General features: G+C 42.7%; 1 protein-coding gene across 1 annotated transcript; it reads left to right on the forward strand.

Annotated features, from left to right (window-relative positions):
- The first annotated feature begins 5,169 nt into the window (after window positions 1-5,169).
- Window positions 5,170-6,374, forward strand: LOC141828438 (uncharacterized). Its single transcript, XM_074715866.1, has 2 exons — window positions 5,170-5,366; window positions 5,488-6,374. Exons 1-2 carry the CDS (start codon window positions 5,222-5,224, stop codon window positions 6,102-6,104), a joined length of 762 nt encoding a protein of 253 aa, XP_074571967.1. The 5' UTR covers window positions 5,170-5,221; the 3' UTR covers window positions 6,105-6,374.
- The last annotated feature ends 6,869 nt before the right edge of the window (window positions 6,375-13,243 follow it).

The raw sequence follows: 13,243 nt of genomic DNA on the forward strand, positions 1-13,243 counted from the left end.
CATATATTTCATAAGTTGCAATTGAGAAAAATTCTTATGCAGGTGATCGAGTTTTAAGTGTTCATAAATTTTAATTCAGATTTAATCATAGGATATTTAATATATCAAATCGAAACTCGTTCATAGATCTATACTCGTTATCGGATGTAACTCACAACGGGCAAGTCTTATGTTAGAGATCGGAAGATGGCTAGAGAGGGGGGAGTGAATAGCCACTCCTTGAAAATCAATTTTTCTCCTACAAAAGATTAGTACGCAGCGGAAATAGAAGAAAAACAACTAAGAAAATAAAGACAAAGCTAACACGAGGATGTACGAGGTTCGGGGATAACTTGCCCCTACTCCTCGGCGTGTCCGTAAGGTGGACGATCCCATGATCTTCGGTAGATCACATCCCGGATGAATCCAGCTAGATAGTATTTCCTTCTCGGTGGAGTGACCTCTCCACAACCAATTTCAAGAATAGAAGTTAAGCACAGAGATTATAAGAAGGAGGTTAAGGCAAATAGAACAATAACAACTTACAACACTGCCTCAACTCAATCGCAAAACCAAGAAGCAAAAGATCTTCTCGAGAGCAAGAGCACCAGCACCTTGCACCACCTCAGGCAGAGAACTCAAAGAACGAGCAATGAACACAAGCAGAGAAGTCACAACAAGCACACCACAAAACAGCCTTTCTTTTGTTGTTGTTGTCTAACCTTCTCTCCCTCTCAACATGCCCTTCTTCTAGCCTCTTCTCTTCTGCTAGTTCAATGGTTACCTGAGCTCACCTGCAACACTGGAGTCATTCAATTGCTGAGCCATCCGAGCCCTCCAGCACACTGAGGTCCCTCCTCCAGTTGCTGAACCAAGCCTCTCTGAGCCCTCAGCACCCTGAGCTCATCCTCCTGTTGCAGCTCAGGTCTCCCGTTGTCCTTTACCTGAAAACCAATGTTCGACAAACTGCCACAATGGAAAGCAAAGCCCTGACTCTCCCTAGTTTTCATTTGAATTCAAACCTCATCTGCAAACTCGGAGATGGATTAGCAAAGCAAGTATCAGAAGTATCAGAAATCAGAAATGAGCAGGGCAGAAGTCTGAACACGATCAAAAATAGCTTAATCGATCAGGCCATTGATTAAACGTTACAATTCGTTTCTCTGCAACTCGTGTAATCGATCAAGAGCCATCGTAATCGATTACCCCATAGCTTAAACGATCAGGCGGTCGATTAAGCTATGGTTAATCGATCAAGTGATCGATTAACCGTCGCTAATTTTATTCTCAGTAAAGTCCGTAGTCGATCAGAGAATCGATTACTCTTGTCCATAATCGATCAGTGAATCGATTATGGTGGATTCTGTGGATTTTTCAAATTCTCACAAAATGCTCTGTAATCGATCCGATGATCGACTAACCAACCTAGCCCTTGGTTAATCGATTCACCCATCGATTACACCAAAGTGAATTTGAATTTCATCCAATCTGATCACTTGGTTAACTCATGTCTAACCCGAGCCAACCACATTAGATTATGTATTCAGAGAACAGGCTCCCAAGCCTCCTCTGACAATGATCCGGTCCGAAGATAGGCTACCAAGCCTTCTCCGACCATAGTTTGGTACAGAGAACGAGCTACCGAGTCCTCTCTGAACTAATCCGGAGAACGAGCTCCCGAGCCCTCTCTAACTTCATTTGATCCAGAGAACAAGCTACCGAGCCCTCTCTGATCTCATCTGGTCCAGAGAACGAGCTACCGAGCCCTCTCTGACCTAGTCCGGAGAACGAGCTATCGAGCCCTCTCCCACTCCATCCGGTCCAGAGAACGAGCTACCGAGCCCTCTCTGACCTAGTCTGGAGAACGAGCTACCGAGCCCTCTCCGACTCCATTTGGTCCAGAGAACGAGCTACCGAGCCCTCTCTGACCTAGTCCGGAGAACAAGCTACCGAGCCCTCTCCGACTCCATCTGGTCCAGAGAACGAGCTACCGAGCTCTCTCTGACCTAGTCCGGAGAACGAGCTACCGAGCCCTCTCCGACTCCATCTGGTCCAGAGAACGAGCTACCGAGCCCTCTCTGATCTAGTCCGGAGAACGAGCTACCGAACCCTCTCCAATTTCATCCGTCATTGGTCAATCTGAATATATTAAACTTAATTCTTATCAAAATAAAATGAACTTAAATCTGTGTCAACATCAAAACAACAATCGGGACAAACTGCATCAACATCTTAGACTCAAAAAAATGATTTAAAATTTTTTTAAAGGTTCTGAATAATTTTTATCATTATTTTAGGATTATTTTAATCTTTTGTATTGTTAGAATTTTAAGACTATTTAAATCTTTATTTAGTTGTGTTAAGATATTATCTTTTATTTTGAATTAATTCTATTCAATTAAATCTAGAGATGATTTCTTTGCATTTGATGATTTCTTATATCTTTTTTAAAATTTCACTGTGAAAACGAACTTCTAGAATGATTACTATTCTATTCGGTGTCAAATTCTCTTTTGACTGATTTTAACTGTCCAATTAAACCAGGTAAGGCCATGGATGGACTCACATAGATTAATTAATATCACATATCTCAACTAAAAAATCTGCAAGCTTCTAACTATTATACATATATGTCAGTTTTCCCATATTAATTAGTCACTACAAATGCAGGTTGTTGGTGTGTCATGGGTTGAAGGAAGAACATATGGTCGACAAACACCTTTCTTGTTATTCCTTCATCTTTTGGCTATTGGTAGATGCATTGCATTCTTCTACCACTAAAGAAAAGAAGGGATTACCGGCGAACGAAAATAACCGACAACCTCATTTTTTGGCGGGCCTTCTTCTTCAGGATGGACTTGACTTTTCTTCGTCTGAACAACAATTTCAGAAGACAGACCATAAACTCAATCAGGTGCATTCCACCTGGTGCTTTTCCTATCACTTTTCCCCACCTTCATGTTTCTTGTTGAGCTCAATCTTTTACTTGGTTCAAACCTACAAACATATTTTATTCACTTGAGAAAAATATTGCTTTTGCCTCACCTAATTTATACTAACTTCTTGAACATGTCTTCTCTTCAGCACTTTGAATTGTCATTTTACCTCTAAGAGTTTAGAATTCTAGTCGAAATGCCCCTTCTTCGTCGATGACTAACTGAGACAAACCATGAAGAATCGGTCACAGTATTTTGGCAGAAAATTAAAATGACATCCTTTTTATTCATATCATCAAAAGGATATCCCTAGCTCTTTCAAAAATATATCAAAAGGGCATCCCGTCCTTTGTTGTTTTACGTGAGTACCCTTATAAAATTAAGCCCTTCCAAATTAACGGACCCCAAATTAAGCTCATCTTTCCTATATTAGTAATCATTTCATTAAAGGAAAATGTCCTGTAATGCGCCGTATTTAGGATTCAAACCATAGATGTTTGATTAATCTGTTGAATGTCTTGCTGTTGTACCATGTCCTGGGAGTTAGTCCCTCCCTTTGTTGTTCGACATTGGAGGGGTATTTTTGACGAAATTTTAAAGGTCAAGGAGGGTAGAATGAGGGGATAAATGAAACTCTCTCTTATCAATATAATTATTATACTAGAGAAAATAATTTCATGTCAAGAAAGTGGAGTAGGTAGCATGATCCAATTTAATTACTACCAGCAGTTGGAACATGAATATCAGCACACACATTGAAGCATTGGCTGAGACTGCTTCATGAGTTGCTTCTCCCTCAAAGGAAAGTGACCTGCAAAACCCTAACCTTTTGGATGACTGGTGAAACTACTTTGACCAAGCAAAACCCTAATAAATACATCTAGTAGGTTTGGTGTGGTGACTTATTATACCTCTGAAACAAGACCACTTAATTCAGAGAGAAAATAATCATGGTGGGTCTAGAGACCCCATCAGTAAGAACAAGCACAGCGTCAGGGAATCACTATCAGTAACGTTGGACTCGGCATCTACATGAAGGTGAAGAAAGGCGACCGATATCGCTATGATGCCTGCCATTCTTGCACTCCATGTACGTTTCACCTTCTCATAGATCACAAAATAACTATCAGAAGTCCCCACAAGCATGGTGCAATGATGAGGAATAATAAATATAATTAAGTTTTGCAAGCTTTGCTCTATCATAACCAACTCAGCTATATCCCGGAGGCGGAATAATCAATATAAGTAGTACTCACGATTAGTCAGGTAAAAATAATTAAACAAGTTCAGCTCTATACTTAGATTAACAAAAGCTAGAGATGGAAACTCCAGCTGTGAGCAAAACCACTTTCCATGTTAAAAAAAGTTGTGAGTTAATGCTCAGAATGAAAAGGAAACAGGAATGGAAGAGATGTAACAGATCAGTGCTGCATTTAATGAAGATGGACAATCTGCATTCCAGTGCACTACTGCAGCACTGAAGAGCTTAGTGATCAGTTACATTTAAGGCTGGCTGTCGAGCCTAATCAAATTTTAGATTATTTAAATTTATTCGATAAGATAATTGAGATAATATTTTAGTTTGTTAATGAGTATGAAAACATAAATTTATTTATTTATTTTGAGAGATTATTTATCTTGTCATAACCCTGATAATAATTTTATTAATGAACATGATTCCGTAAACTTTGTTCATGAGTTTGCGAACGAATAGTTTTCAATCTCTGTTCATAAAAATTGATCTTGGTGTATATCGAACAACATAAATAAGTTCTTATCAAATTTACTCATGAATATTTAATTTATTTATAATCCTAATTACACGAAGCCAAATTATTGATGTAAAACTATAGTGAACCATCTACCCTTCCCACCAGAATAAATAATCCATGGCCCGAAGATGCAAAGAGACAGCTAATCAATGAAGTAATTAACTTATTGCAGCTTGGCTGGTAGGGAGAATATGTTTATTTTGTTAAGGAAGTTAATTGAATGCATATAACTATAAAGGAAGTTACAAGGATAGGTATAGTTGATAGGGAATGTGAGATGAGATGGGCCAGTTGCCAAACACACAAGTTGACACAATGCTATAAGGAAAGCTATATAGTGCTAACCCACTTTGTCGTGTAAAACTGACAAAAAGGACTTCCATCCAAACCCTAATTTACTCATCATATTTTTCCCTTTCTATTTATCCATCCTCTCCTCCTTGCTTCTCTCTCTCTCTCTCTCAATACACTAGCTAGTTACCTTCTCTGTGTTGCCTACCGTGCGTCAAACTAACATCAAGTAGGGATCATTGTATGATGGAGTTGTCGAGCGATGCGAAGCGATCATGCCCTCGAGGGCACTGGAGGCCTGGGGAAGACGAGAAGTTGCGACGGCTTGTTGAGCGGTTTGGACCGCAGAATTGGAACTCAATCGCAGACAAGCTTCAAGGAAGATCAGGTGATGAATATATAGCTGAGTTTGTTATAATTTTGTCGATCGAGATGATCATTTCTCTAATGTTTTCTGGGTGAGAGATATGCATATTGATGAAATTGATGAGTGACGATGCTTGTTGTAGGTAAGAGTTGCAGATTGAGGTGGTTTAACCAACTAGACCCAAGGATCAACAAAAGACCATTCACAGAAGAGGAAGAAGAGCGGCTCCTTGCTGCACATCGAATCCAAGGCAATAAGTGGGCTCTTATCGCTCGCCTCTTCCCTGGTCGAACTGACAACTCGGTCAAGAACCACTGGCATGTTATCATGGCACGACGACAACGAGAGCGATCGAGGCAGTTGAGCAAGAGGAGTGCTGCTTCTCAAGAGCAATTCTATACTTCATTCCAATCTTCTCAAACGGAGACGGGACAACTCTTCAAATTCGGAAGTTCTACTCTTTCTTGGGCGGCTTTCTCCGGATCATTAAGAATGCATTCGACACCAGAGTACTCTAGGACCCAACCATTTCCATGGAGTTATACAAATTTTGATGGTGCAACTAAGGATTCTTCTAAGAAGGTCTATTCTCTAGGAGTTTGTGGAAAATCAACAATGATCTCAAGCCAAACGGTCTGCGATAATTCGAGCATATTGATGAACTCTCCTAGTAGCCGTAACGAGCATGATCAAGAGGGATCCTTGAAGAGGAAGGAGGTTACCTTCATAGATTTCTTAGGTGTTGGAATTACTACATGAGTAGAACATAATGAGTACGTGAACGTCAAGTTTCATTAGGTAATAAATTTATGATTAGAGACCTAGGAGATCTTTATGTTTGTTTAATTTGATGATCAAACTTTGCTCGTTAAGTTGATACGCTAATCTATGGAAAAGTCCAACAAGTTTTTCCTCATTGAGTTTCAAATCGAGAAAGAAAATCTCATATTTGGGCATATCATGTGAATATGTTTCTCTCAAAGTTTATAGCAAATGAATGTGCTAAGTAGTATGTTAAATGAGCATGTAATGAATGGGAATGTGAATGAATAGGTCTCACCATTTGTGATGGATATTGCTCATGCATTTGTCTACTTAAACAAAAGGTTGTGAAATCACTCTCATTCATTCAGGTGTCCTTTCCTCTTAATTTGCAAAGATAGACTTCTTTAATTTGTAGAAATATTTTAATTTTCAGTTTAGAATTTAAAAAATAAAATAAAATAAAATCATTAAAAATTTAAAATATGTATATTTATAATATTATTGTAATAAATTTAAATTTGGTAAAAATAATTTTAAAGATTTTGTTTATTTTTATTTTTACGTTTATAAATTTTCTTTACTAAATACCATCAACGGCTCAAATGTGAGCTAGTGCTCGTGGGTGTCCAACTTATAATATATTCAATAAATAAATATTATATATATATATATATATATATATATACGGTTTTGATATGCCGCGCGACATATCCCGCGCAACCGTCCGCGACTCCTCCGACGTTCGCTGCTTCTCCGCCGCTGTTCACCGTCGTCCGACCACCAACGGCCGCCGGACCGGATGCGTTGGAAGGCCAACTCGCCGGCGCTCCGGCCGGACCCGGATTCCCGCCGGATTGTGGCCGGCCGAAATCCGGCCAGAAACGTGACAGAGCCTCTGTTGGGCGATTCCGGCCGAAATCGGCCGGAATCCGGCCGATTTCACGCCGGAACCGGCCGCGGTCGACGCCCGGCGCAGGCGCGTCGACCGCGGCCGGTCTCCGGCCGCGATTCGGCCGGATTGGCCGATTCCGGCGGAAATTTCCGGAATCCGGCCGAATCACGGCCAACGCGCCCGGCGCCGGCGCGTCGACCGCGGCCGGTCTCCGGCCGTGATTCGGCCGGATTCCGGTCGATTTCTGGCCGAACAGATCCTCTGTCGCGTTTCTGGCCGGATTCCGGCCACAATCCGGCCGGAATCCGATGCCAATGTGTGCGCCGTCGAGTTGTGATTCCAACGAGTCCGAAATTGCGGCCAACGGTGATCGGACAGCGACGAACGGCGACGATGAATGAGAGGAGGTCGGCTGTCGCGGAGGAGTCGCGCGGCGTTTGTCGCGCGGCATATCATTCCTCTATATATATATATATATATATATATATATATATATATTATTTATTTATTGAATTGTACATATATATACATTAAAATTGTATTTAAGTTATTCGATGAGTTTACTAAGGGTTCTTAATAATATTAATAGTTTATATCAATCATACGGATATACATTGGGTTCAATATACAGACGTTAAAATTTTAAAAGCAAATAAACTTAATTAGTATGAAGGGACAAAAGATCGCATCTTTAATCAAAAGAATAGAGCTAAGGTGAAAAGAAAAGCTTACAGGGACAAATCTGGGGTGAAGAATGGGAGTTGTTCCACCTAAAAATCATAGATGGTTAAGTCATCAATCAATAATATGCTACCTCAACCTTTATTGATCCCGTCGACGAAGAAATCTGAAAAGAAATAACTGAGCGAACAGGTCAGCAAGGCGCCAAGAATTCTCAGCGGAGTCACTCCGACGATTAAGTTAGCAAAGAGCAAGACCAAAAAAGATATAGTATGACATGTGTAAAGAATTCTGAGAGAGCCTTTTTTCATACCTGTGGGGGTTTATATAATAACAGAGGGAGCGTAATCTCCGAAGATTAACGCGTGCTTTTAGCTGTTAATGCGGCATTAAAGGCACGATCTCTGAGGGTTTTCAAACATCCAATGGCTCAGCAGGGTTGATAATCTTCATTCGACGGTTGTGCACACAAGCATGCGGACTTTTCGGGGATCAGATTTGGAAACATAGTAACCATCCTTATCACCTTGGCGGCATTCTCGTGCTTAGCTGTCCTCTGATCTCCAGGATGGCTGAACAAGAATTCAAGTGGCTGAGCCGTTGGTGTTATTGACCGAGTTGACTTGAATATCTGGCTGAGCTGACTTGAATGTGTGATCGAGCCGACCTGGCCGAGTTGACCTGATCATGTAGCCGAGCTGACTTGAATGTGTGGCCGAGCTGACCTGAGCATATGGCCGAACTGACATGAATGTATGGCCGAGCTGACCTAAGCATGTGGTCGAGCTGACCTGAATGTGAAGCCGAGCTGACCTGAGCATGTGACCGAACTGACCTGAATGTGTGGCCGAGCTGACCTTGCCGAACTGACCTGAATGTGAGGCTGAGCTGACAGAGCTGCTGAGTGACAGAGTTCGACAAAGTGGCAGAGTTGCTGAGCTACTGAGGTTGCCGAAATGATTGAGGTTTGAACATGTAAGTCTTCAGATAAGTTTTATTTTCTCTTGACTTTTGACTCAATAGATCAGCTTGATTTTTGACTATATGTGCTGTGGAGGAGCAGTGTGATTCCGTCATATCACAAGTCTCCCCTTCGAGTCTAGTCGAAGGAGGCGTAGACCGACTGACTAGACTGTATTGAGATATATACAATCTTATAATTTTGTTAGAAGGGACTTCGAGATTTTGGCTGAGATGTTGAGATACCAGGATGAGGTGCCAAGTGATTAAGCGGCTGAGTGGTCGAAAGGTAGAGCCGCCGAGAGGTCCAGAAGCCAAGGGGCCAGATAGTCGAGAGACCGTGTGACAGAGCTGTCGTGTGCCGAGCAACTCAGACTATACGTGACAGAGTTGCCGCCCCCATGTGATATGGTGAAATCATACTGCTCCTAAGCGGCACATATAGTCAAAAATCAAACTGATTTGTTGAGTTAAAAGTCAAGAGAAAATAAAATTTATCCAAAGACCTATATATGCAAACCTCGGCACAACTCGATCATACGCTCAGAGCAGCTTGGTCATACGCTCAAGTCAGCTCTGTCAGCTCGGCCTCACATTCAGGTCAGCTTAGTCACATATTCAGGTCAGCTTGACCACATGCTCAGGTCAGCTCGGTCAGACATTCAGGTCAGCTCGGCCATATGCTCAGGTCAGCTCGACCAGACATTCAGGCCAGACATTCAGGTAAGCTCGGCTAGACATACAGGTCAGCTCGACCAGACACTCAGGCCAGCTCGGTCAGACACACAGGTCAACTCGGCCAGACATTCAAGTCAGCTCGGCCAGGCACTCAGCCAGGTCAGTTCGACCACACATTCAAGTCAACTTGGCCAGAGATTCAGGTCAACTCGGTCAAACATACAACTCAGCCACTCATGATATCAATGGTTCGGCCATCCTGAAGATCAGAGGATAGCTAAGCACGAGAATGTCACCAAAAAGTTAAGATGGTGACGTGTTTCCAAATTGATTTCTGGAATTCTCACGCATTTATGTTCACAACCGTCGAATGAAGATAATCTTTGTTGCTGAGCCATTGGATGATTGAAAACCGTCAGAGATCATGCCTTTAATGATGTATTATTAGCTCATTACAGCTAATCACACAGGGGACTCCCCGAAGACCCGAAAATCGCGCTCCCCCTACTACTATATAAATCATCGCAGGTATGAAAAAGCTCTCTCTCGAATTCTTTACACGTATATACTACTTCTTTCTTGTTTTCTTTTGACTTGAGCGTCGGAGTGGCCCTGTCGAGAATCCCCGGCGCCTCTGCTGACACCTTCGCTCAGTTCTTTCTTTTCAGGTTCCTTCGTCGGCGAGACCAGCAATGGTTGAGGTGACATATTATTGACTGGTGGCTTGATCGTCTACAATATTTAGCCGGAATATTTTAGCACCGTCTGTGGGAAACTCTGAGCTAGACGTCACGATGGTTAACATCAGACGCACCACCGACAACCGAGACCCTGCTTAAAAGGAAGCCCATGGACAGAGTGGGAAAGCTCGAACCAAGATGGGAAGGACCTTATCGAGTCACTTGCCGACTCGTCCGATGGGTCATACTATCTGGCCGACCCACAAGACAACGAACTCTCAAGGTCGTGGCATGCTACTCACTTGCGACCCTACCGCACTTGAGGGTATTACCTATTTTATTCTTTTACTCTTATAACCATTGCATATGGAAAATGCAGGTTCATTCACTTAGTGGGTCAGTCTGACCTCCCAAGTACTTAGTTTTCCTGTAGCCCTCTCAGCTTCATTCGCTCAGTGGGTCAGTCCGACCTTTCAAGTAGTTAGTTTTTTTGCAGTCCTTCAGTTTCATTCACTCAGTGGGTCAACCCGACCTCCCAATTATTTAGTTTTCTTGTAGCCCTCTCGACTTCATTCGCTCAGGTCAGCCCGACCTTTCAAGTACTTAGTTTTCCTGCAATCCTCTTCGGCTTCATTCTCTCAGTGGGTCAGCCCGACCTTCCAAGTACTTAGTTTCCTGCAGCCCTCTTGGCTTCATTCACTCACTAGGTCAGTCCGACCTCCCAAGGCTTCGGCTTCATTCTTTCAAGTGGGTCAGCCCGACCTCCCAAGTACTTAGTTTTTCTGCAGCCCTCTCGGCTTCATTCACTCAGTGGGTTAGTCTGACCTTCCAAGTGCAGCCCTCTCGGCTTCATTCACTCAGTGGATTAGCCCGACATCCGAAGTACTTAGTTTTCCTATAGCCCTTTCGGCTTCATTCACTCAGTGGGTCAGCCCGACCTCCCAAGTACTTAGTTTTCCTGCAGCTCTCTCGGCTTCATTCACTCAGTGGGTCAACCCGACCTCTCAAGTACTTAGTTTCTCTGTAGCCCTCTCAGCCCTGTCGCTGATGGCTCAGCCTTACGATAGACATAGATTTTTCATAGCTCAGAACTTCTCGACCCTCTCAGCCCTGTCGTTGATGGCTCAGCCTTATGATAGACACGGATCACTCATGGCTCAGAACTTCTTCGATCCTCTCAGCTCTATCGCTGATGGCTCCAGCCTTACTACAGGCTCGGATCACTCATGCCTTCCAGAACTTCTCGGCCCTCTCAGCTCTGTCGTTGATGGCTCAGTCTTACGACAGGCCCGGATAGCTCGGCCTTCCACAGCCCCGACCTCTTAGCCCTCTCAGCCCTGTCGCTGATGGCTCCGCCTTACTACAGGCTCGGATCTTCCACGGCCTTGACCTCTCGGCCCTCTTAACTCAATCGCTGATAGCTCCGTCTTACTACAGGCTCGGATAGCTTGGCCTTCCACGGCCCCGATCTTCTAGCTCCTTCAGCCATCGTCGCTTAATGGCTCCGCCTTACTACAGGCTCGGATAGTTTGGCCTTCCATGGCTCCGCCTTACTACAGGCTCAGATAGTTTGGTCTTCCAAGGCTTCGACCTCTCGGCCCTCTCAGCTCTATCACTGACGGCTTTGCCTTACTACAAGCTCAGATAGCTCGGCATTCCACGGCCTCGACCTCTCAGCCCTCTCAGCTCTATCGCTGACGGCCCCGCCTTACTACAGGCTCAGATAGCTCGGCCTTCCACGTCCTCGACCTCTCAGCCCTCTCAGCTCTATCTCTGACGGCTCCGCCTTACTACAGGCTCGGACTTTCTCAACCCTTTCAACCCTGTCGCTGATGGCTCTGCCTTACGATAGGCTCAGAATTACTTACTCAACGACTCAGAATATTGAGCAATCAGTCTCTTCAGTAGCCTCCTCACAAACCCGACTCTCGTGGGGAAACCCCATGTACTTAGCAAGCACAATAACCTTGGTCTCTGACGGTTCCAAAGTTCAATCTCTCCTAAGCTATAGGTTCCCCTGATCTTGGATCAGTGGGCATCACCCGTGCTAGGTTTAATCTCTCCCGAGCTATATATCCTTGGTCTTTGACGATTCCAAGGTTCAATCTCTCCCAAACTATATATCCTTGGTCTTTGACGGTTCTAGGGTTCAATCTCTCCCGAGCTATATATTCTCCTGGGTCCGAATCAGGGGGCAATTATCCTTGTCAGGGTTCAATCTTATATATCCCTGGTATTGGACCAGTAACGTTCTGAAGACTATCTCTAGTCTGTACCAACAGTTTCTTTCAGCAAGGGTTCCTGGCTTGCAGGCAACGCCCACGTTAAAATACTCTAACTTCGGATTATTATTGTCTTCTCTCGGACTCTAGGTGACTTATAATGCAAACATAAAATTAAATAAGAAATCATAAATTAAATTAAAATTAAATTCAAAATTAAATTAAATTAAATTAAAATTAAATCCATTAAATTAAAATTAAATTAAATTAAATTAAATTCGAAATTAAATTAAATTAAATTAAATTCAAAATTAAAATTAAATTCGAAATTAAAATTAAATTAAATTAAATTAAAATTAAATTAAAATTAAATTAAATTAAATTAAAATACAAACTTGAAAGCTATGAACCTAATTAAAATTACTTTTAATTATGAAACTAAATTAAAATATTAACAAATAAAACAATAAAAATAAAATTCAAAGTGTGTCAAAGTGGGTTGACACGCTTGGGTCTACACGATATGTATCAAATCAAGAATTTGATACATTATTAGAAAATAAAAACTATTGCTTGAATTGTTTGACTCATGCATAATTGCCATGACATGCATCTGCCTTATTTTAAATGCATATAACATGACATGTCATCATGTTTATTTTTGTGGATTAGAAATTAGGATAGTTTAAGGACCAACTACTTGATCAATTCTGTCATCTCGGCCTCACATTCAGGTCAACTCGGCCACATGCTCAGGTTAGCCCGACCATACATTCAGGTTAGCTCGGCCATATTCTCAGGTCAGCTCGGCCACATGCTCAGGTCAGCTCGACCATACATTCAGGTCAGCTAGGCCATATGCTCAGGTCAGCTCGGCCAGGTCAGCTTGGCCACATGCTCAGGTCAGCTCGGTCTCACATTCAGGTCAGCTCGGCCACATGCTCAGGTCAGCTCAGCCACACATTCAAGTCAGCTCGGCCATATGCTCAAGTCAGCTCGGTCAGGAAAGCTCGGCCACAC

The sequence above is a fragment of the Curcuma longa genome, chromosome 4 (genome assembly GCF_044706935.1).
Source record: "Curcuma longa cultivar G26 ecotype Majalengka, Jawa Barat chromosome 4, ITB_CL_G26_1.1, whole genome shotgun sequence".
NCBI classification, from domain to species: Eukaryota; Viridiplantae; Streptophyta; class Magnoliopsida; order Zingiberales; family Zingiberaceae; genus Curcuma; species Curcuma longa.

Excerpts from the sequence above, each read along its gene's own strand:
- LOC141828438 (XM_074715866.1), top strand. The coding sequence starts at position 5,222 with ATGATGGAGTTGTCGAGCGATGCGAAGCGATCATGCCCTCGAGGGCAC. Across the intron at positions 5,367-5,487 it reads CAAGCTTCAAGGAAGATCAG|GTAAGAGTTGCAGATTGAGG; the intron begins GTGATGAATATA and ends TGCTTGTTGTAG.